This window comes from Brassica napus, chromosome A4 (genome assembly GCF_020379485.1).
Source record: "Brassica napus cultivar Da-Ae chromosome A4, Da-Ae, whole genome shotgun sequence".
NCBI classification, from domain to species: Eukaryota; Viridiplantae; Streptophyta; class Magnoliopsida; order Brassicales; family Brassicaceae; genus Brassica; species Brassica napus.
This window is the reverse complement of record NC_063437.1, coordinates 14,255,899-14,278,901: the sequence shown is the minus strand read 5'-3', so window position 1 is coordinate 14,278,901 and position 23,003 is coordinate 14,255,899. Positions and strand designations below refer to the sequence as shown.

The following is a 23,003-nucleotide window of genomic DNA, read 5'->3' as shown; positions in this document are numbered from 1 at the left end:
CCGACCAAATTGTAGTTAAATGATTTGTTTTAATAATTTTCTTTTCTTTTTCTTGAACTATTATCCGCTTACAAACTATGATATGAAACCATTGGTTCGACATGAAGATTATCTAAAATTTATAACATGAAAATAAACAAATAATAGTAATTTTTGGTTTTTACCAAAAAGACTAAAAATCAAACATTCTAACAGAACAAACCAAAATAAATATTAATTTAAAATAATAGTTATATTTTAGGAGATTAAAAACTAAAAAAATAACTTAAAACCGAACCGATATCGAGATTAAACATATTTAATATGTCTTTATTAAAAATAACAAAACTAATAATCACATTCCGCGCAAGGCGCGGGTTATTACCTAGTCTGTTACTAATTGCGTATAATATTAACATAAGCTTACAGAGCTGTGTCCCAATATTTACGTATATGATCTGACCGAAGAAATATAGATATAACCTGAAAAGGAAATGAAGGTGAGGCAAATGAATCAGTAAGCCATCCCTCCTGAAAACACATCTCCATCATGAAGCAAGCTCTCCGTCAACCAATAACCATCCCATGAACCGCCTATCCGCTGCCATTAACACACAATTCAAATTCATATACAATCAGATCATAAATTCACATAGTATTTAACTATTCCAAACATTCAAATTCACATAGGAAACAACCTGGAACATAGTGAATTCAAATATCTCTTCTTCCTCAGGCCGAGTTCCTTGAATCCAAATCCTCTGCTTGAAACGGTTCTGTATAATACCACCAGTTTACCAAAACTTAAAGAGAGGAAATCATGATTCATGTAAAAGATGTTCAAAAGAAAGAGAAGTGATTATACCTCTTCAACGAGTAAACTGCTTAAGATCTTTCTATCCTTGTGACCAAGCAACACACGGTAAGACGAGTGGTGAAAAATACGCCGAAACCTTTCAAACTGCATTCAACAACAACCAATAAGCTAGTAAGTAGTAGCCAAAGAACGATATGAAGCGTTGAAAGTAAGTAAGTAAGTAAGTAACCTGTCCTAGATCAAAGAAAGGACCGAAGTAGGTGGATCTCTCAAACGGGTCGAATCCAGCAAACTGTTTTATTTTTCCCCGACAAAGGATCATCAAAAGCTGTAACAAAATTTAATAATTGAGAAAAAAACATCAAAGGATGGTTCTTTTTACCCGATACATGACCTCGATGCCATAATCATAACGAGGATGGTCGTTATACTTCAATGCATCAAGCTGATGTCGAACAGCATCTTCCGCACTAAACTATTACAAAAAAAACAATCTAAGAACTCGATTCAATACACACTGTAACAGAGAGAGACAAATCAAGATTGGCCTTATACAAAAAAAGTAGTATCATTTACATCAAGTCTGGGGCCAAAAGGACGTTTCCTACGACTCTCCAACCTGTAAAAACCAGATAATAATAAAAATCAACATGAAATTTGTAAAGCTCGATCAATGAAATTTGATTCGTAGTTGTACCAATCCGCAGAGAGGAAATCTGGAACATCGGAAGAAGAAGCTCGAACGAGGTAACGATCGAGCCTTCCGTAGCCATTATGAGGCTTAACGAGGTTAGCAGACAGAGAAGGAGAGGATGGAAGAACGAGAGACCAAAACGACATCGTTTCCTTCGGCAGCAGAAGTTAAGGTTCTGTGACGATCTTTGTTTTCCTCACTACGGACATTGTGTTTCACTTTTAATATCAAGCACAACTATAACCGGTTTTGTGTTTGGAAGCGGGCTGGACATTATCTGCCGCATGTTTCTTTTGGGGCCAAATGTTAAATAAACCTTTTTCTTTTAGGCTAATGTTTATAATGAGATATATATATTTTTTAAAATAGCCATGTACAGATTTGTGAACGTGACCATTTGTCATCAGATTGGATAATATTTGTTTTCTCTGAACATATACAAGCGAGGCGACGTCCACAACATATGGGCTTGCGATAATATGTGTTTTTTCTTTCTATTTATAAGAATGACATTGTTATATAATGTTTATAATGTATAGTGTACAATCAGGCCCTGTTCAAAGCATGAGAATAATAAAGATGAAGCACATAGCAAAGAGCAAAAAAGGAAAGTATAATTTACTGTGAATGTGAAAGTATACGTTTTTTCTTTTTATTGTGAAAGTATAAGTTTATCAACCATCTTCCTGGATATGCTACTACTGCTAAAAAGACCTACGAGAAGCTATAAACAATCAAACTGGCTGTATAACCTCATTGATATTCAAACGCATTTATTGTCTTGTTCTCTGCCCTGTTTAAACTGGAAACAACATAACACTTGTGCAAACACCACATGCTTTTTGAGTTTTGTACAACGATGGCAAAAGTACTAGTAAACAGAATAGCATAGCCCACACATCAAAATAATTACTTCAACCTATCCAATCTATCTATCCTCTTTAGTCTGAAACTGATAGACAATTGTCCATTCTGTAACCATCAGGGACACTCCCCAGAAGTTGAGCCGATTCTGCAGTCCCCTTGACCCCTTCTTCACACTTACCCATAGCAATCATTCTACACCAAATCTCCTTTCCACAACCACCATGTTCTTTCCACAAAAGCGCCACCTTTCCATAGTATTCCGCCATCCCAACGGATCGAACCTTTTTGACATCACTCAAACCATTCACCACTCTCCATAACCTCAGCTCAGTGTCATACCACATCAGCCCGAATCTAGCGTAATAAACGTAGAGCACATTCTCCATCACACAAACACCCGTTTTCCACCACTTATCTTCAGGCAAAGCAAAACTGTCGCAAGAACCATCCCAAGGATCGTAGCAAACAGTGTAGGCTCCAACGAGCATCAACGCACACACCTTCCTGTCTAACGACACCGTGACAGACGCGAGCCACGTCTTTTCTTCCTTAGGGACCGGCGCTGGCTCCCAAGTTTCCGTCGTTAGGTCAAATGACTCGGCGACATTCTCGTTAGATCTTACCCCTCCGACCACGTATAGCTTGCGTCCGACTACTCCCACGCTTTTATACGTTCGGTTCGCGTTCATGGTTGGTCCTCGTCGAAGCACGTCGGTTCGAGAATCAAAGACCCAAAAGCTTGGCGACTGCACGAACGGTCCGCAGATAAAGAAAATCTCCGGACCGTGAGCGACGATCGAGGGCATGCGGTGGTAATGGTTAGGAAGCGCGGGGTTGACGGAGACAACGAACTGGTTCTCGCTCGGATTGTTCTCAGCTCTGCGCAGAGTGTACCAACGCGGGTTCTGGGCGCGATAGTTTTTGTTCCTGAAGGAGATGTAGAGGGAATCTTTGCGGAGGAGAGAGCGAATCTTGTGAATCTCCGGGGAACGAACGAGATAAGTGAAGTTCTTGGAGAGGCAAGCGAGGAGTGGGTATTTGCATTTCGGCACGCGCGCTAAGACTTCCCACGCTATGTCGTTAGGCAGTGAGGAAAAGTGTGACGGCGACATCGGTTTGTTGATCTTTCGCGGTGGCTCTCGTCGGCGTCAGAGGCGGCGAAAGAAAGACGTCAACTATAGTCAGCACTTAGCAATACTCTTTTATCTTTCTTTATTTGCTTCGTTGATACTCTTTATATATACGACGAAAATAGAATATAGGTTTTCAGTTGGCCGTTAAATTTTCTATGATATATTTATATATTTTCTTGTAGTCTTTTTTGGTCAACGATATAGTTAGTTAAAAAAAACGATATAGTTAGTTATATTTTCTTGTAGACTTTTGACAAACTACGAAAAAACTTTATACTTAAAATGCACAACAACAGTGGAGGAGCTAGCCATAATATTTTCTAGAGTTAATATCAATTTATGATTAAATTTATATAATTATTTAATATTAAAATAAGTATTTATAGATACATCTATAAATTATAATGTAAAAAATATATATTTAAAAGCATTAATCAGAAATAAAAGTATCTTATTATCGAAAAAGAGAAACTAAAGCATAAAAAATATTAAATGATTATGAAACATATACATTTAAGAGTGAAAAATATATAATTGATTTGAAAAATCTTAGGCTCAAATTGATTTTCAACAAATATTAGAGAGGTCAATGAGCTAATCTTAAACATTTTAATAAAAAAATTGTAAACATTCAAGCAATATTTTGTTTTCCAAAAAGTCACAAGGGTCAGTTGACCTCATTCGCCATTGCAATGACAATCATAAGTTTCATAAATAATTTCCGTATAATTTATGGAAATTTTATTTTCTTAAAAGTCACCATCTTCTCATTTAACGTATAACGTTTACATCACCTGTTTATCAACCTCTATTGAACATTGTAAACAGAAGAGAACAGTTGACTAATGGTATAAGTTTAAGAAAATGGTCTAGACCACATAGACAAATTGGGTTCGAAACTTTTCTACACCAACTTTTTTAAGGAAAGATGACCATTTTTATTGTTTCTTACCTTGTAAAACCTAGGACTGGCCCTATATTAAGCAATTTTGTTACGTAATTCTCATTAGTATTTGCATCTGTGGAAGCCTTTCAAGTGAACTCAGTCAATAGAAGGAAAAAAATGATATCCTACAAAATAGGAAAAAAATTGAGTGAGAAAGTGAGAAAATGGAGGAGAAAGAAACCAAAACTAATAATGTTTGTGTGATTAGAAATTTGAATTGATAAGAGTTTATACATCTTTTAATCGATACCCTATCGATGAGAGTCATGAGACTGCACAATTCAATCGTAAAAGAAGTCAGTGACCGTGATTTTCGATAGCTGTTATGAGCTGTAGGGTGAAAGTGGTTGGCTTGTTAAGCTGAAGGTCAACTACATGAAAGTAATTTCTGAGTTTAGTTCTTTTTGATGTACTTACAATTAGTAATGGTAAAAATTGTGTTTTGAAGGATCTGTGAGTTCCTACTATTTCAAACCTTTTTTTTAATTACTTTTGGTTTAATGTTTTGTTTGAGAACATATAAAAGTCTTAAGTCTAAGAAAATTGACAAACTTTGTTTATGCCAGTTTCTAACCTTTGTATTAAATTTTTATCGAGTCAAAATGTGCATTTTAGAATATTTTAGTCTTTATCCCGGTTTAGGTCGATTCGAAACAAAAAGAATCGATTGACTACAAATAAATAAATTATTTATTTATTGTATATTTTTATTTACCTACAAAGAGAATTAGATTTGTAGGTAAAAAATTATTATAACTTTTTATGTTTTGTAAAGTCCGCACAAAAACATTTACATATTATCAGTAGAAACCAGATAATATAATCAACCTGATATTCCGATCAATGAAATCTAAACTATTAATACTCTTTTATCTTTCTTTCTTTCTTTCGGTGACACTCTTCTATTTATACTATTAATACATGTTATGCGTGATTTGAAATTTGAATTGGTTAGAATCTATACATCTTTGAATCGGTACCCTCTCGATGATACTACACAATTCAATCATAAAAAAGGTCAGTGACCGTGATTTTGGATAGCTTTATGAGCTGTAGGGGTGAAAGTGGTTGGTTTGTTAAGCTGAAGGTCAACAAATGAAAGTAACTTCTGAGTTTAGTTCATTTAAATGTACTTACAATTGGTGATGGTAAAAGTGGTGTTTTGAAGGATATATATGTCAGTTCCTACTATTTTAAACTTTAGTCTTGGTTTAATGTTTTGTTTGAGAAAATATAAAAGTCTGTCTAAGAGAATTGACAAACTTTGTTTATGCCGGTTTCTAACCTTTGTATTGAATCTTTATTAAAGGTAAAGATAGAAACTTTGGAACTTTGATATTTCTTCTCAAAATATATATTCAATGTTCAAACGTTTACATCTTGCTTTGTCTCATATATATACTAAAGAAGGAAGGGAGACTCTGTCTTCTCATTAGGTTAAGATGACAGCTAAGCGATGTGGTCCTCTAGCACTCCAAACCTGTTGCTTAGCTGCAGCTGAGCTGGTGAAACCGTACTCTTGTCTCCTCTTCCTTTATTCTTGACCGTTGCTTCTGTTTGCCTTGTCTTGGGCTTTTGCTGACTTGAACCATTGAAGTGGGCCTGCGTTTGAATTTCATCTCTGGGCTTAATATCCCCGCGCAAACTCGAGGTGGGTGGAAAGTCAACTCCGAGTTTGAAACGCAAAGAGAAGAAGCTGTGTTGTGACAATGATTTGGTGAAGATATCTGCAATTTGCTGAGCTGCCGGTATGTGTTTGACAAGCAGAGTTCCATTTGCTACTTTCTCGCGCGCAAAGTGATAGTGTGTGGCGAAATGTTTCGATTTTCTATGCAGAACCGGATTTGCTGTTAAGTGCACTGCAGAGAGATTATCACAATAAACTTCAGCTGGCTCTGGATGAGGTAGATTGATACTCTTCATCATCAGACTTATCCATTCAAGCTCAGCTGCAGTATCAGATAGTGTTCTGTACTCTGCCTCAGTTGATGATCTTGAAACCGAATCTTGCCTTTTTGCTGACCATGAAATCAAATTTGATCCCATAAATGTGCAGAAACCTCCAGTTGATCTCCTTGTGGCATTACAACCAGCCCAATCACTATCACAATAAGCTCGAACTTGAGAATTTGTATCAGACTCAAGAGTTAATCCCATCTCCAGTGTTCCTTTAACATATCTCAGAACCCTCTTCAAGAGATGAAAGTCAGCTGCAGTAGGCTTATGCATCTTCTGACAAACAAGATTGACCGCAAATTGAATATCCGGTCTCGTAAGTGTGAGATATTGCAATTTACCGGCTAAACTTCTGAAATATGTTGGATTTGAGAAGTCTTCATCTTGATGAGGCACTCTGTCTAGTTGTAGAGGAAGAGGAGTAGGCATTGGAGCACAATCCGACATACCTGCAGCTTGTAGAAGATCCGTTGCATACCTTTGTTGATTTAAGAACAAACCAGTTGGAGTAAACTGAGCTTGTATGCCAAGAAAGTAACTGAGAGGTCCCATATCTTTCATCCGAAACTGCTTGCTGAGACTCTTCAGCAGTTGTTGAATGAGAGGTTGATCATTTCCTGTGATCAACATGTCATCAACGTAGAGAAGAAGGAAGATAATGCTTTTATTTTTCTGATACACAAACAGAGAAGCATCACTACTGTTGCAGAGAAAACCAAACTCAATCAAAAACGAACTGAACTTGTCAAACCACGCCCTTGGGGCTTGTTTTAGGCCGTAGATCGCCTTGTGGAGCTTGCATACATACTGAGGATTCTCCTTATCTTCAAATCCAGGAGGTTGTCGCATATAAACCGCTTCACTGAGATCACCATGCAAGAAAGCATTTTTGACATCTAGTTGCTTAATGTCCCATCTTTCAACCACTGCAATATGAAGTATCATTCGAACAGTAGCCGTACGAACAACAGGGCTGTAGGTTTCAAGAAAATCAACTCCTTCCTCTTGCTCATCTCCTCTTGCAACCACTCTTGATCTAAACTTTGAGAATGTTCCATCTGCGTTTAATTTAACTCTGTGAACCCATTTACAACCAAGAAGATTGACACCTTCCGGGGGTGATACCAACGACCAAGTTTTAGTCTCATCACAGTTGGTTATCTCTTCAGTCATTGCTCCATTCCATCCAGGGTGATTCAGAGCCTCCTTGAGTGTTCTAGGTAGCTCAGGTATGCCTTTCACCGCAAGTAAAGCATAACGAGGATTAGGTTTTCTGATTCCAGCTTTAGCTCTTGTGACCATTCCATGATCGTTTTCTTGGTCTTCAACAGGTTCAGGAACTTGAGGAAGTGGAGACCCAGCTGGTGAGAGAGAATGTTGAGACTCATTACTTGATTCAGATTCGCTTGATTCTGCAGGATGAAGATCATGAGGAGCAACATTGTTGTCTGTAGCTGTCTGTGTTTGAGTAGAGGTGACAGAGGGTCGCATAATAGACTGACTCTCCTCTGCTGCAGCATCATGATCAGAGGAATCAGTACGCACCGGTTGTGCTGAAGAAGCAGTTTGTGATCTCCAAGCTGTACTCAAAGCAGTTGTTGGATCAGGAACCAGATGCTGATAAGTATCTTTGTAAGGAAGTCTGTCTTCATCAAAAAGTACATGACGATTGATGTAAACTCTTCCTGTTGGTGGATGATAACATCTGTATCCCTTATACTTTTCATTGTAGCCAAGAAACACACACAGAAGAGATTTTGGATCAAATTTATTCTGTGAGTATGGCCTAAGATAAGGGTAACAGGCACAACCAAACACTCTGAGAGCAGTGTAGACTGGAGCTTTTCCATTCAACAACTCATATGGACTTAACATCTTGTCATTAACCGAACTAGGAAGGAGATTACCGAGAAAGGCTGATGTGAACAATGCTTCAACCCACAGTGTATGTGGCAAGTGACTCTGAAAAAGCATAGACATGCCTAGTTCTGTGATGTATCTGTGACGCCTCTCTGCTATCCCGTTCTGCTCAGGTGTATGAGGGCAAGACATGATGTGTTTTATACCACATTCAGAGAAGTGTTGCGCCATTTGTTTGTTGACGAATTCGCCACCACCATCAGACTGAAAAACTTTGATTTTCTGATCATATTGTGTTTCTACTTGTTGTTGAAAAATTTTGAAGATTGAGAACACATCAGACTTAGATTTCATAGGATAAAACCAGCAGAATCTTGAATAATTGTCAATGAATACAACGTAGTATCTGAATCCTTGAACCGACACAACCGGAGCAGGACCCCAAACATCTGAATGTATTCTTTCAAGAACTCTACTGGACTGAAAATCTGAACTAGAAAAAGGAAGTTTACATGTCTTGCCTAGTTGACATGCTTCACACAGCGACTTGATGGTCTTGTTTATTTGAATAGCTTTTGTTGAAGATAGATGTTGTAGAACTTGATCATTAGGATGCCCCAGCCTCTTGTGCCACACTACATCACTCGAGCTTTGTTGTCTTGATGAGTAGATCGACATGAACTGAGGGTTGTCCAAGCAGTAGAGACCTTTAGTTTTGTTTCCCTGACTGAGAACCTTGTGGGTTGCCTTATCCAGAACACAAACAGATGTTGAGTCAAAAGTTACAGAGCAAGGATAATCATCTGTAAGCTTTGATACTGACAAGAGTGATTTAGTAATCTCTGGACAAACAAGCACATCAAGAAGAGGTAAATTACCTGTCTGGGTTTGAATAGACGCAGAACCTATATGAGTGATAGGTAGAAACTCTCCATTACCAACAATGACATGATCTGTTCCAGAGTACTCTTGAGATGTGTCGAGATGCTGAGCTGAGCTGGTGACATGATGAGACGATCCACTGTCTGGATACCACTCTGCGCCTGCTTGATAGTTTGTGGTGAGAACATTGGCCTGCGGCTGTTGTTCTGCAACAGCAAAGTGAAGATCAAAGCGTCTGTAACACGCATTTGCTGAGTGTCCATATTTACCACAAATCTGACAAGTAGGACGATTCCCTGCACCAGCACCAGCACCATTTGAAGACCGTTGCGCACTTTGACCAAACTGCTGAGGAAAACCTCGGCCTTGTGTTGTGTAAGAGCCACGACCTCGGTATCCTCCTCTGTATCCTCCTCTTCCACGTCCAGAGTAGCCTCCTCGGTTTGTATAGAAAGCTTGATGTGGAGAAACGTCAACTGTTGACTGATAAGACTGCAGCTTGTCTTCAAATCCAGTGAGTTTGTAGACAATATCTTCAAAACATGGAGCTGGATAGCTATTCATAGCATGCTCTATTACCGCAGTCACAGACTCATACTCTTTTCCTAACCCATTTAGGACTCCATAGATCTTTTATTAACCTGGCTCTGATACCATAAAGGTAAAGATAGAAACTTTGGAACTTTGATATTTCTTCTCAAAATATATATTCAATGCTCAAACGTTTACATCTTGCTTTGTCTCATATATATACTAAAGAAGGAAGGGAGACTCTGTCTTCTCATTAGGTTAAGATGACAGCTAAGCGATGTGGTCCTCTAGCACTCCAAACCTGTTGCTTAGCTGCAGCTGAGCTGGTGAAACCGTACTCTTGTCTCCTCTTCCTTTATTCTTGACCGTTGCTTCTGTTTGCCTTGTCTTGGGCTTTTGCTGACTTGAACCATTGAAGTGGGCCTGCGTTTGAATTTCATCTCTGGGCTTAATATTTATCGAGTCAAAATGGGTATTTTAGAGTATTTTAGTCTTTATCGATTATTTTTGGTTTTAGGTCGATTTGAAACTAAAGGAATCGATTGACTACAAATAAATAATTAAAGATCTAAATTGTGCATACATGCACGTCAGAAGTTCAATAACGGGTGAAAATATTTCACCAATAGATAGTTTATTTTTCAAATAGATAAAAAGGTTGAGTTAACTTTCAAATGCAATTGCTTTGAGATCGATTCAACAGTTGAATCAAAAGCTATGTGTATTATACTGAAATCTGATCTGTCTATTATTAAGAAACATCGGCTTTTCTTTATTTTGGTTGGTTATGCCATGACGTAATTTTGGCACATATCTTATAGTTTTCAGCAATTCTTAGAAACTTTGTTTTACATCATACTTCATGCCTTTAGAGTTACGGAGAGACAAATTTGTCCCAACCTTTGTAATATGTCGCATTTAGACAAAAAAGAATCGCTTCGATTATTTTTCAATATCTTGGATATTTCAGTACTAGAGAGTAGAGATATAAAACACATCTGGATATTTATTTCTTTGGATTGATTCTTGTAATATGTTTGAGATTCGGTCTTTACCCGAATACATATCGGATACCATTCATACTAGTTTTTTTTTTATTGAGCAACTCTATTCATACTAGCTATGTATAATCCCAAAGTAACCACTGATAATGTTTGGTTGAGGTATTTTGTATTCAAAATCCGAAAATATCCAAGATACCTTGAACTGTTCCCCAAACCAAAACAAAACTTAATTAACAAACCCAATATTCTCGGGTTTTGGTTTCTCAAAATATGCAAACCAATTCATGCATGTTTATATAAACTTGACATACAAGTTAACATAGAAGATACCAAACCATGAATTGTATAACTCGTTTCAGGCTTTGTTGTCATTAACAAAAACAGAACGATCCTCTTTTAGTCTCTGGAAAGATGTAGGTAAACAAAGAAACAGAGCATAGATCCCATCAAAATAATTAGCTCAATCTAGTCTGAAACAGATAGAACACGGTGCAACCTAAAGCAACGAGGCACACTCCCCAGAAGCTGAGACGATTCTTCTGCAGTCCCACTGATCCCATCTTCACTCCTCTCCAAACTAATCATTCTACACCAAATCTCCTTCGTTGCACCACCACTATGTTCTTTCCACAAAACCGCCAACTTTCCATAGTATTCCACCATTCCAACAGACCGAACCTTCTTGAGATCACCCAAACCAGTTACCACTCTCCATACCCTCATCTTAGTGTCATACCACATCAACCCGGGTCTACCGTAATAAACGTAGAGCACATTATCGATTACACACGCACCCGTTTTCCACCACTCTTCGATTTTGATCTTGAACTCCGTACAAGAACCATCCCTAGTATCGTAGCAAACAGCGCAGGCTCCAACAAGCATCAACGCGCAAACCTTCCTGTCTAGTGACACCGTGGCAGCCGAGAGCCACGTCATCTCTTCCTCAAGACTCGGCGCTGGCTCCCAAGCTTCCGTCTTCAGGTCAAACGACTCGGCTTCAATGTCACCGGCCATGTTGCCTCCGACCACGTATATCTTACTCCCGACTAACCCCACGCTCTTGTACATTCGAGTCACGTTCATGCTTGGTCCTCGGCGAAACTGTCCAGAGCGAGAGTCAAAGACCCACAGGTTCGATGAGTGAACGTGTGCTCCGCATATAAAGAAAATCTCCGGGCCATATGCGATGATCGAGGCGTTGGACTCGTCGTGATCAGGAAAGGCAAGATCGACGGAGACGTACTCGTTCTCTAACGGATTATTCTCGGCTCTGCGGAGAGTGAACCAGTGTGGGGTCTGGGGACGGTTGGTTTTGTCCATGAAGCAGATGTAGAGGGAATCTTTGCGGAGGAGAGAGCGAATCTTGTGAATCTCCGGGGAACGAACAAGAAGACGGAAGTTCTTGGAGGCGCAAGCGAGGAGTGGGTATGAGCGTTTCGGCACGCGGGCCAAGACTTGCCACACGATGTCCTTAGGCAGTGAGGAGAACCGTGAAGGCGACATTGGTTTGGTTGATTTTTCACGGTGGCTCTCGTCGGCGTTAGAGGCGGCGAAAGAAAGACGTCAAATGTAGTTAGTTAGCAATACTCAGTTTATCTTTCTTCTTTGTTCGCGTTGATACTTTATACGACGAAATTAGAAGTTTGTATTAAACAAATATCGGTTTTCAGTTGTATGTTAAATTTTCTTGTAGTCTTTTTTGGTCAATACTTATTTATTATATTTTCTCGTAGACTTTTGAAACTACGGAAAAACTTTATACTTAGACCATCTTTAACGCTGATCCTTAATGAGGTCCTTAACTATAATTGGTGATTTAATTAAATCAAAACAAAAGAAAAAGCATATTATCGATCCTTAATGGGGCATTTTGGAGACCGATTATAAGCGTGGTTTTTCAACCACGTGTCATCACCACATTATTTTCTTTTTTTTTCTTCTCTTTCTTTTTCCGTCTTCTCCGTCTGTTCTCGTGATCTCCTCATCGTCTTCTTCTCTAGCTATTCTCTCAAAGATCGCCGAAGGAAATCGAGGACATAATCCTCCCCAAATTACTCTACGTAACCCTAACGGAATCCACCATTTCACCCGAGATTCTCAGCGAAGCCAAAGACCTCTTACTCTCCCGCGATTTGATGGAGAGATAGTACTCAAGATGTTTGATCTTGTTTTTTTGAACAACAAAAAACAACACTTTTTAAGAAACTCTAAATAAGAAACTACCATTGGAGGGTATGAATCAAGATGTTTCTTAAACAAGGTTTTTGATTACATTTAATTATAAAATATTCATTAAAACCCCAAATGGGGTTATAGGGATAATGGTGCTCTTAATATGCACAACAACAGTGGCGGAGCTACCAATTTATGATTAAATATAACTAAATTTATATAATTACATATTAGAATAAGTATTTATAGATGCATCTAGATATTACAATTCTGGAACATTATACAATATTTTAAATATTTATAAGCTGATGTAAAAAAGATAAAACTATATTTAAAAGTATTTATCAGAAATAAAAGTATTTGACTATGGAATAAAAGAAAATAAAGTATAAAAATATGAAATGATTATAAACATAATTGAAGAATGAAAAAAAAATGATTTGAAATATTAGATTAGAAGAAGAATTGTTTTCGTTTTACTTCAAATAATTTTTTTTAAAAAGAATAAAATCTTAGGTTCAATTGATTTTCTACAAATATTAAAGAGGTCAATAAGCTAGTCTTAAACAATTTTTTTTGTAAATATTGAAGCAATATTTTGTCTTCCAAAAAGTCATAGGGGTCAGTTGACCTCCCTCCCTTGAACACCTTCGCCACTGCAATGACAACCATAATTTTTGTAAATAATTTCCGTATAATTTATCAAAATTTTATTTTCTTAAAAGCTCACCATCATTTCATTTAACATATTACGTTTGCATCACCTGTTTATCAGCCTCTATTAAATGTTGTAAAACAGATTGGAACAGTTAACTAAACAATCAAAAGGTTGAATATATATGTAGACTAGTGGTATTCCGGGGTTCGTATGTTAATTTTCAATGAGTTCAAAATTGTTTTTTATCCATTTGATGGTGGTTAGTGACGGTAATGTATTATTTTGTTTTGAAGTTATTTAAGTTTTATTGTGTTTCAAAAAAAAATTGTTTTGGTCAAAAAGAAATAGCATAAGTGGTTTCAATGATCAATTCAACAAATTGGTTTCGAGAGCAGTTTTGGGGCATATCACGAAATAAATTTGGTTTAGAGCATTTCCAAAAAAACTCTATATTTTAGAGTTTACAAAACTTTATATTTGAAGTTTCAAGGTATTATTTTTCAAAATCAAAACTTCAAATTTAACTTCAAAAATATTTGTAATTTACACTATAGTCTTTATATTTGTCAAAATAAATCCATAAAACTTTTATAAATAACTACCAGATATATAAAAATTTACAGTAATATTAATTAATAAATTTTTACACTAAACAAAAACTCATCAAAATATAATCACGTTTTATTCTGTCACACTTTCTTTTTGTAACTTGCAAGTCGCAATAGAAACTCAAACTCTAGATCTTAACTGAGGAAAACCAAGTTTTAGGTTGCATTTTTTATTTTATTAAATATTTTATTTAGTTTTATTAAATATTTTTTTGTTTTAATTTTAAAATATTTGGTCATATATAATACGTAAATCATTATTTTCATGATTGATTTTTTTTATTTCGTCTCTATCTCGTTGTTGTTAAATAAATTTTGTTAAAATTGTTTTGATTAAGCTAGGTTCTATTTTTAGTTTAGGTTATTTAGTTTTGTTTATGTTTTAGTGTGTTCCTTGACATGTTATTCTATATTTTATATTTTGTTCAGACATTGCAACTATATATAAACTCTTAGTATTAATATTATATTTATGTTAAAGATTTTTTTCCGAATTGATGACAAAACCTTTTTTTTTTAAGTTATGCATTTATTTAGATACAATTATCAGATCTTTTGTTTTTTATATAATAAACCAAAAGCATTATTTTTGTTCTTATGTTTCTTATTATTTTATATTTTATTATATTGTTTCTCTAACTATATCTTTTTAAAAGCTGTTCTGATTACCTATTACCTATAATGTGTCTGAAATCATATTTGTGGATGGTTGATCCCTTAGCAAATGCTTTCCTCCCATTGTCCAGTTCATTGATAGTGTGAAAGATGTAAAGCTGGAGATATTGCGGTTGTTTCCCGTCAACTGGTAAAAGGGAGCCGACTTGGTGGTAGTTATGGCCATGAATCCTATAACTGAAAGGGCCCAGTGTCATGTGACTGTTTATCAACTACAGCACCCATATATGAAAGCTAGCATACCATTGGCAACATGGATTTTGATTTGGAAGCTTGGAGTCTCGAGAAGCTCTTTCAAGGGTGACGCTGGTTCACGGACTCGCTGGCAGCAGATGCTGAACTTTCAATCTGCTGCATCTAAAACATCCCTAACAAATTCTCCATTCCATAGTAGATATCCATATTGAAGGCATGTAACCAGCTCCCATTTCCCTGCTTTTGTTGTTAGAGTGATTCATGCAAATTAAGGAATGTAATTAAAATTTTGTTACTAATGTAGAGCTGGGAAGTCAAACAAAAGATGAGTGTCAGCGTTGGCTTAAAGATAGCAGGATTTGTATATTTTAATAAATTGGGGAAGATAATCTAACTTGAGATTTTGGAAGCAGCTGTCTTGAAGGCACAAATTCGAAGCCGCATTGCTCGTTATTGCTTGCCGTACCTAAGAAGTAAATTTAAAGTAGTCAAATTTTATGCACACATCAAGTTCAGTTTATTTACTCGTTTGTTTAGGTTTCTACCGTGTCTAGTGGCAAGATCGGTCTGCTATAACAATGCGGGAATCACGTGATTTAGGTGAGGAACAGACGCAAATACCGTGGTGCAGTCCTTTGATATACCGCCTGTTAATACAATCGAGAGTTTGTATTGTTTAAGTTAAAGATATGTTTCAAAAATAGTTCTGTAAGTATTACTTAAGAGAAAGAGAGATATGGTAATTTACCCTGTGCAGCCGAGGTATGATGTGTCTCATTGATGTATGTTCCTCAGCATGTTTGCCTGCAACAGTTTTGTTGTTGTTAAAAGGTTGAATGCCTGCAGAGAAGTGGGTTTGTGAATGAATGGGAAATTTTTTTTTTTTGGAAACACAACTAACCTCATGTTGCGTTTTAGAAGCTTGGCGTTGCACGAAAGCATCCTGTTGTTGCGGGAACTTGCTCAAAGCATCTACACAGTAAAACCATAAATTTTCTTCACTGCCCTGATTGTTGTTTGAACTTACTCGTCGCTGATATAGTAGATTTTGTGACATTTACAACTGGAGTGCCAGTGCTGCCCAAATAGTTCTCGTATAACCACGGCCGAGTAATATCAGAATTTGCGTTGTAATGTTTTTAAAGCAAGACAGAAGTAAGTATTCTTTGTAACCCGTAAGAATAAAAAACAAAGTAGTTATGCACCTTGTTCTGTTTTTTTTTTTCAGAGAGACGAAGCGGGACGACAGAGCAATGCAGTTTTAAACTCACCAGCTTCATTATAAATTCTCAGAGAGGTGTGTGCCTCAGCCTTTTCACCTGGAAAAGATTTTGGTTAATATTAATGTTAAGTGTCTGCAAGGAATGGGGGTCCGGATGAAGGGATATGGTTGTTTGTTTTGGAAACACAACTCACCTTTCATGTTGCGTGTAAGAAGCTTGGATTTGGGCAACCACATCCTGTACCTTTGGGCCATCTTTTCTCAAAGAATCTACATAGTTAGAGGTTAATTTTATGATACGGATGCGAGAACCATAAAATTCTGGTGTGTGAACTAAGTGCTATAGTACCTTTTGGGACATTTACAACTTGGGTGCTGCTGCTGCTCAAACGTTATTGTTTAACAACGAAGTAGAATCGTACATGGGTCTGGTTTGTCAAAGCGTGATGAAGCGGAGATTTTGTTAGACGATCTCGAACTTTTAAATGTTTGAGTCTGTTATACGGGAGCTCTGATTTGGGAAGACGAATCAGATTTGGTTGCAGCTTTTAGACGGTGTTTATATATGCTCAATCAAACTGCTGATGACGGAGTTAACATGCAGTGATGAGGACGTAGTGGACTTGATTGATAGCCATTAATCCGCACTCCGAAGCATAACGTCTTCTGCGTAGGTGAAGAGGAATAGAGAGCACGGCTTTCAGTTCTCCGGCATTTGGTTGAGCTGGCTGTCAATTGTGTTCTTTTGTAAACTCCATGAGCGACCAAGAAACGCAAAAGCTTTCTCTCAACACGTTACCTCACCGTTCCGCCTTCAGATCAGACAAATGAATCTGCAAGGAAGCTACAGAGTGGAGTTGAGTGGGATGAAGATATTAATGGCCGGATTAAAGGAGGAAATTAATGGGATCTAAAGGCGTTACAGGATGTTAATCGGATACGGTATGAAAAGGGACGACTTAGTTATGACACACAAACAAATGGGCATGCACAATCAAACCTGATTTAAGCTCAAATAAAAGATTTGGTCTTGTTACGACAAAGCCCATAATGTTTTTCGGAATGATTTTAAGAACTTCCTTGAATTTTTTTAGGTGACAGGTGGCAAAAAATGTCCCATCTTTCTTGCTGATGTGGAGGCAGAAGGTGAGAGAAAACCCTGTTTTAGATAGATAGATAGCCTGCCTCTGGGCTAAGCTAATAAATCATAAACTTCCGGCCAAATTTTTTTATTAATAAATTACAGCCACAAATGTTGATATTTGTTTTAGTCTAATGGTATAATTTAAGTGGTCTAGGCAAAGACTGGCTGTATGTTAATAGTGAGCAATTTTGTTACGTATATTCTCCTTGCTTAAAATATATCTTGAAGCTTGTAAAGTCAATTATATGGTCCGAGTGAAAATGTTTTGTTGTTAGCATTGCATTGTAGGCCACACTTTAAAGCTTAAGAGACCTTGAATAACATCATTAGCATCACAATCAAAGATAATGTAACGACCCCAAACTTAATAAAACGCCCATCTAATTTTTGTTTTATTCAAACATATGAATCCCCCTTAGTATTGAATTGAAGTATACATAGCAGAAACTAACGAAAATGGACAGCTCCGGATTCAGAGTGTTTAGAAGAGATATCATGAGAATCATACCTACTGAAAGATTAAAAAGACTACTGTCGTAAGTATTTGGCACAACTCAATAGTCTCTCAGGTATGCACTTTGTTATCACCGAACTTATCCAACCAGACCGTGAATTTCCTCCTTAGAACAGGAACATATCAAGTGCCTGTGAACAGAGTTGATCCAACAACACCTGCAACAGATCAGTTTTGAATAACCAAAAAGAAAAAGACAGTACAATTTAACTTATGTATTTGAGTAAGAAGGGGCCTCGTGTTTTGCACGGATAGGTAAACCCAATGCATCTGAGTAAAGATCTCTAGAAGCAAGATCTGCAGCACTGTTCCTGAAAAAATGTAGGGAAGTTCCATAATCCAACCAATAATAATGAAAATACAAATAGCTTATCCAACAGAATCTAAAGCGTAAATCAATGAAAGACGACCAAAAAAAAAACTCAATCCTCAAAACATGACTTATGTTAAAGCACATATACTGTAACATTTTGTAGTTCAATATCCCAAAATTATAACAAAAGAAAATTAAGCTGACTATAAGAAGAAGAACATCACAATAAGGATTGGAGTTTCCATACATACTTTCTTCCACTCTGTTGCCTATACAGATCATCACTATAAGAACCCTCTTGGAAAAGAACAATATGTAACAGCTGATTCCACATTGCAGGGAAGTACCTGAAGATAAGATTGTTAATGATCAAAAAGAATATTTGATTACTAACAAAATTTACTATTGCCTTGTACCAGCAGAAGACGTTAGGTTTCTTATCTCCATCAAATGTTCATCATTTGATATATTCAGCGAAAGTCGGAGATCCGTTAGTGATGCTTCCTGATCCCAGTTAAGCGGTCCTTGAGCAAATAACTTCCCCAGTGTACTCCGGTACGTGGACAGTTCAGGCCTACAGAACCTCCTCACTTCTTGTCTGCATCCTTTTGAAGATTCTGCATCACTAGTATAAGAGTCTGCGTCTTGGCTAGAACCACCATCTAGAAAAGAAGTTGACTCATCATATCTAATAGGGCTACAACTACCAACCGAGCATGCATCATCACTAAACCTTTTTGTTCTTACCCTCACCATTTGACAGCAAGTAGCAGCACCTCCTTCCGTCAATCTCATCTTCTTAGGAGTTCCCGTGCAAGATTCAGCAGACTCACAGGGTGAAGGTCTCTTCACCAGTCTTATAGAAACAACACTCCTCTCACGTGGCTTAAGCTTCTTCTGGTTTACATAAGAACCAGTCAACGTAGAGGACTTCACAGAACAAGACACCTTTTCGATCAGACCCCATCTTTCATCTCGCCAAGATTGTCTACCCCTGAGGTTAACTTTATGAACAGTAAGCTCCACCGAGGCGGAACCAAGTAACCGAACAGCATAGCATCGTCCCGACAACTCCTTGAGGACAGTAGCGGGTTTCCAGAAAACATGATCAAGAACCTCAACTAGTTCGCCAGATTCCCACCTGTATACATCGATTAGCGGAGGACAAGGCCTGATCATCTTCCTCGCAACTCTCTCCTCCAATGTCTCGTCTTTTGCAACCCCGAACGAGTAATATCGAACGTTGTAGGTGTGACCATTGCCTGAAAGAATCTCAGCCGTTCGCCACGCGCCATAAGGTGTCTCTCTGAGGGTTAAAACCTCAACTCTGCTTCCTTTTCTGAATCTCATAATAGCTTTCTGCAAACAAAATTAAAAAAAAAAAAAAAAAACTTATTAGTGATGCATTCAATATAATAAAAGTGACAGAAACATCAATTTCTCCCACATAGCACAGCAATACAATTTCCAGATTTAACAGAAATAGAATTTCCAAATTCGATCGAAGAAACTGCAAAAGAACATACCTTTGTACAAATCTGAGTAACGTAAGATAAGGATTTTCCTCTGAACAAGTTTATCGCAATTGAAATTGGGAGATTTAGGGCTTTGAAGAGATACCGATGAAACTAGGCGTGATCAGAAATTAGCAATTTATATTATTTAATATTTTGAGTTTTAATTAAATGCTACCGACCTATTTACTCTTAACAAGCCGAATAAGTCAATTGGTAATGGGCCGATTGTAATGGAGCTTGTCGTTTATCATTTCAAGGCTTAATGGGCTTCTAATAGAAAGAATAAAGTAAATTACTAATGAAAACGTGAAAAGCTTTATGGAGAACAGTCCGGATCATCAGCTTTACTTTGTTACATCATTACATGGCACGTCCACCGAATGATCCAAGTATTTTTTTTTAATTCTGAGAACAGTCCGGATCATCAGCTGAAGCCCCTGAATGCTTAGCATTATGACAAACTTTGGGCTTGGAATCTTACACTTTGACATACTTCTTACTTGTGGTGTACTTTGAGCTAGGTAAATGAATTTATTTTTACTTAAATATTCTTGAATCAAACAGTTAGTTAGGAACCTTATTTTTCTTGTAACTTGGTTCAAAAAAAAAAAAATTGTCTTGTAACAATCTAGTTTCCCATGTGTTTTTAAAAAATATTTTTATTTAGTTATAATCTTTACACACACATATCTAATAGATCAACATTTCATATTTAATATATAAACTAGATTTTGACCCGCTTTCCAAAGCGCCAAATTTTTTTTTGTTGATAAAATTAGTAATCCATTTCTTAGTTCATAACATAAATAAAAAATCTATTTGGTAAACTCGTTTTTACTTGATAAATATTTTGTATATTCGATGAAATAACCTGAGAACTGTGGACAATTATGTTGTGCATGGATGTGGTCATAGATAATAGCTATAGGATTGTTTTTTCTAGTTGTGGTCAAGTGGTCAAGAACGAATATTAATGGAATTTTCAAAATGCATACAACAAATAATATCAGGAAACAAAAAAAAAAGAAAAGAAAAGTCTGGTTTTTAAGTTGTTGTGAGTTAAGGTGAGTACTCAAGATGAAAGTGTTTGTATTTTTGTTACATGTGGTTAGCGGTTAGTAACGTATTATAGAGATTTTCGGATTGGTGTGTGGTTAGTGGTCAGTGGTTTATAACCACAAATACCATTGTGTTGCAGGCTGGGATTCAGACTACTAAAGTGGCTAGACTGAGGTTCAAGAGATCGGACTGGAAGTTTTTTCATATTTTTCGTGATTTGGCTATAATATGTATTATACGTTGTGAAGAACACTGTAGATAGGGTGGGAAATTATTCTTCTGTAAGCATAACTTAAGGTAAAAGGCATAACAAGTTATGATGCGTAAACAAGAAAAGGTAATTCATAGATTCGTCACTATAAGTTGTATATAGCTAGCTACATGTACACTAAAAACATCTTGCTAGAATATAACCTAACGAATTATAGCTAAAATAGAATACACAATAAAGTTTTGTGAGTTATATATCGAGGATAGATCTATGTATAATACTTACTATCCGAACTTTAGATAAGTAATAGCCAAAATGAGTATTCTATCCCAGTTAGGACATAAAATAAAATATGACTTCCTATTTTTAAAAAGAATTTAAACATATAAAATAGTCATACTTATGTTTACAATGCTTTTCATATTTTTTTTATTTTTATATTTTAGTTTACTATTTTTTTCATTACATAATGGTAAAATCTGTTCAAAATGACCAAGGGTATCAAAAATCCTATTGGGACAAAATAAAATTGAAAGTGTCCATTTTTTCCAATTCTTCAAAAAAGAAAACAGAAAAACAAAAATAAAAGGAGTGGTCCAAAAATGGAAAATACTTACTACCCAAACTCTGGATAAGTAGATAGCCAAAATGAGTATTCTATAGCTAGGACATAAAATAAAATATGATTTCCTATTTTTTAAAAGAATTTTAAACATATAAAATAGTCAACTTATGTTTACAATGCTTTTCATATTTTTTATATTTTAAAATTTTAGTTTACTACTTTTTCTATTACAAAATGATAAAATATGTTCAGAATGACCAAGAGTATCAAAAATCCTATTGGGTTGTAGGAAGTGACTTTAGCTTTAATTTTTATCTACATCCTTAAATACTACCAATTATGTTTCACCTTGGTTTTTAAAGCTACAACCAAAAAAACTAAAGGTACAACAAAAACACACAAAAAATGGTTGTAAAAATTTTATTTTTTAAAGCCCCATCTTTTTAGCTGTATGAAATTTTAAAGATACATCCCTTAAAACTAAATCAAAAATCTTACGAACTAAATTCTAAAATAAATTTTCTACAGTTACATCCCAAACAATCACTTCCAAAATAAAATTGAAAGTGTCCATTTTTTTCCAATTCTTCCCAAAAAAAACAGAAAAACAAAAATAAAAGGAGTGCTCCAAAAATGGAAAAAGGAAACAATAAAAGGAACGTTTTGAGTATAAGAAAAAAGGAACGTTTTGAGTATAAGAAAAAAGGAAATAAGGTTGAAATAAAAAAAGGAAACTTTTATTGTTTGAAAAAAACTGTTCTATATAATAATAGCATCAGCGGCACTCTCTTTCTCTGCGTCTTTACTTGTTGACATTTCCTCACAAAATGAAGACGGTTCCACGAGATGTTAAAGTACATATAGATGTGAGTGTGTCGTTGAGCACTAGAAGCTACCTCAATACAGCTTGCATCAATCTCTTCCACAAACTCCAGAGACATGTCGTTGACGAATCAGATGGAACCATCAATTGTATTGGACTTTACCCCGCGCCTCCTCTTCCCGTCCCTCATATCTGCTTGAATCTCTATAAAGACAAAACCAGTTCACAAGATCTTCTTTCTCGTCTCGATTCCCATCTCCATAATCCTTACTTGTCTCGTCAGATCGTCGAGAAGATGGCTGAACAAGCGGCTCGGAACAACGGGTTTCTACTAGAACCTTACCTCATGGCCGTTAACGTTGTTTTGGTCCAAGACGTGTTCCACAAGATTCCTGTTTCTTGTCTTCCTGGAAAAGAAGAGACCCTAAAGAAAGAAACGACATGTGCCATCTGTTTGGAGGATTTGTGGACTAACAAACAGTTGAAATTGCCACATTTTTCGCATCAGTTTCACTTTAGATGTATCAGCAAGTGGTTACAGAGTCGCAACTCTTGCCCTCTCTGCCGTGAAATTGTGTTCGTAAAGAGTGATTTTGAGTGACCTGCTTCTTACGTTTTTTTTAAAATGTATTGTAATTGAAACTACTTCAGATTC

General features: G+C 36.5%; 5 protein-coding genes across 8 annotated transcripts; 1 reads left to right on the top strand and 4 right to left on the bottom strand.

Moving 5' to 3' along the window:
- Positions 1 to 282: 282 nt before the first annotated feature.
- On the bottom strand, positions 283 to 1,738 carry LOC106449989. 2 transcript variants are annotated; one of them, XM_022692384.2, is made up of 7 exons: positions 1,494 to 1,738; positions 1,373 to 1,415; positions 1,179 to 1,266; positions 1,026 to 1,088; positions 845 to 940; positions 678 to 755; positions 283 to 580 (listed from the first exon to the last, which is right to left on the bottom strand). In XM_022692384.2, exons 1-7 carry the CDS (start codon positions 1,567 to 1,569, stop codon positions 494 to 496), a joined length of 531 nt encoding a protein of 176 aa, XP_022548105.1. In that variant the 5' UTR covers positions 1,570 to 1,738; the 3' UTR covers positions 283 to 493. The 2 variants fall into 2 exon arrangements, with proteins under 2 accessions (XP_022548105.1, XP_013747099.2); XM_013891645.3 differs by having other exon boundaries at positions 1,179 to 1,271; positions 1,494 to 1,737.
- Positions 1,739 to 2,124: 386 nt separating this feature from the next.
- LOC106449992 (F-box/kelch-repeat protein At2g44700-like) lies at positions 2,125 to 3,643 on the bottom strand. The gene has a single exon (XM_013891648.3). The coding sequence runs from the start codon at positions 3,467 to 3,469 to the stop codon at positions 2,432 to 2,434; it is 1,038 nt and encodes a 345-aa protein (XP_013747102.2). The 5' UTR covers positions 3,470 to 3,643; the 3' UTR covers positions 2,125 to 2,431.
- A 7,472-nt stretch (positions 3,644 to 11,115) lies between these two features.
- Positions 11,116 to 12,280, bottom strand: LOC106418126 (F-box/kelch-repeat protein At2g44700-like). The gene has a single exon (XM_013858784.3). The coding sequence runs from the start codon at positions 12,173 to 12,175 to the stop codon at positions 11,135 to 11,137; it is 1,041 nt and encodes a 346-aa protein (XP_013714238.2). The 5' UTR covers positions 12,176 to 12,280; the 3' UTR covers positions 11,116 to 11,134.
- A 5,365-nt stretch (positions 12,281 to 17,645) lies between these two features.
- LOC106380564 lies at positions 17,646 to 19,878 on the bottom strand. Of its 3 annotated transcripts, none has more exons than XM_022718196.2 (4): positions 19,700 to 19,878; positions 18,590 to 19,532; positions 18,421 to 18,520; positions 17,646 to 18,171 (listed from the first exon to the last, which is right to left on the bottom strand). In XM_022718196.2, exons 2-4 carry the CDS (start codon positions 19,521 to 19,523, stop codon positions 18,072 to 18,074), a joined length of 1,134 nt encoding a protein of 377 aa, XP_022573917.2. In that variant the 5' UTR covers positions 19,524 to 19,532; positions 19,700 to 19,878; the 3' UTR covers positions 17,646 to 18,071. The 3 variants fall into 3 exon arrangements, with proteins under 3 accessions (XP_022573917.2, XP_013675799.2, XP_013675798.2); XM_013820345.3 differs by having other exon boundaries at positions 18,425 to 18,520; XM_013820344.3 differs by having other exon boundaries at positions 17,646 to 18,520.
- Positions 19,879 to 22,028: 2,150 nt separating this feature from the next.
- On the top strand, positions 22,029 to 22,986 carry LOC106377694 (RING-H2 finger protein ATL60). The gene has a single exon (XM_013817951.2). It carries the CDS (start codon positions 22,353 to 22,355, stop codon positions 22,947 to 22,949), a length of 597 nt encoding a protein of 198 aa, XP_013673405.2. The 5' UTR covers positions 22,029 to 22,352; the 3' UTR covers positions 22,950 to 22,986.
- The last annotated feature ends 17 nt before the right edge of the window (positions 22,987 to 23,003 follow it).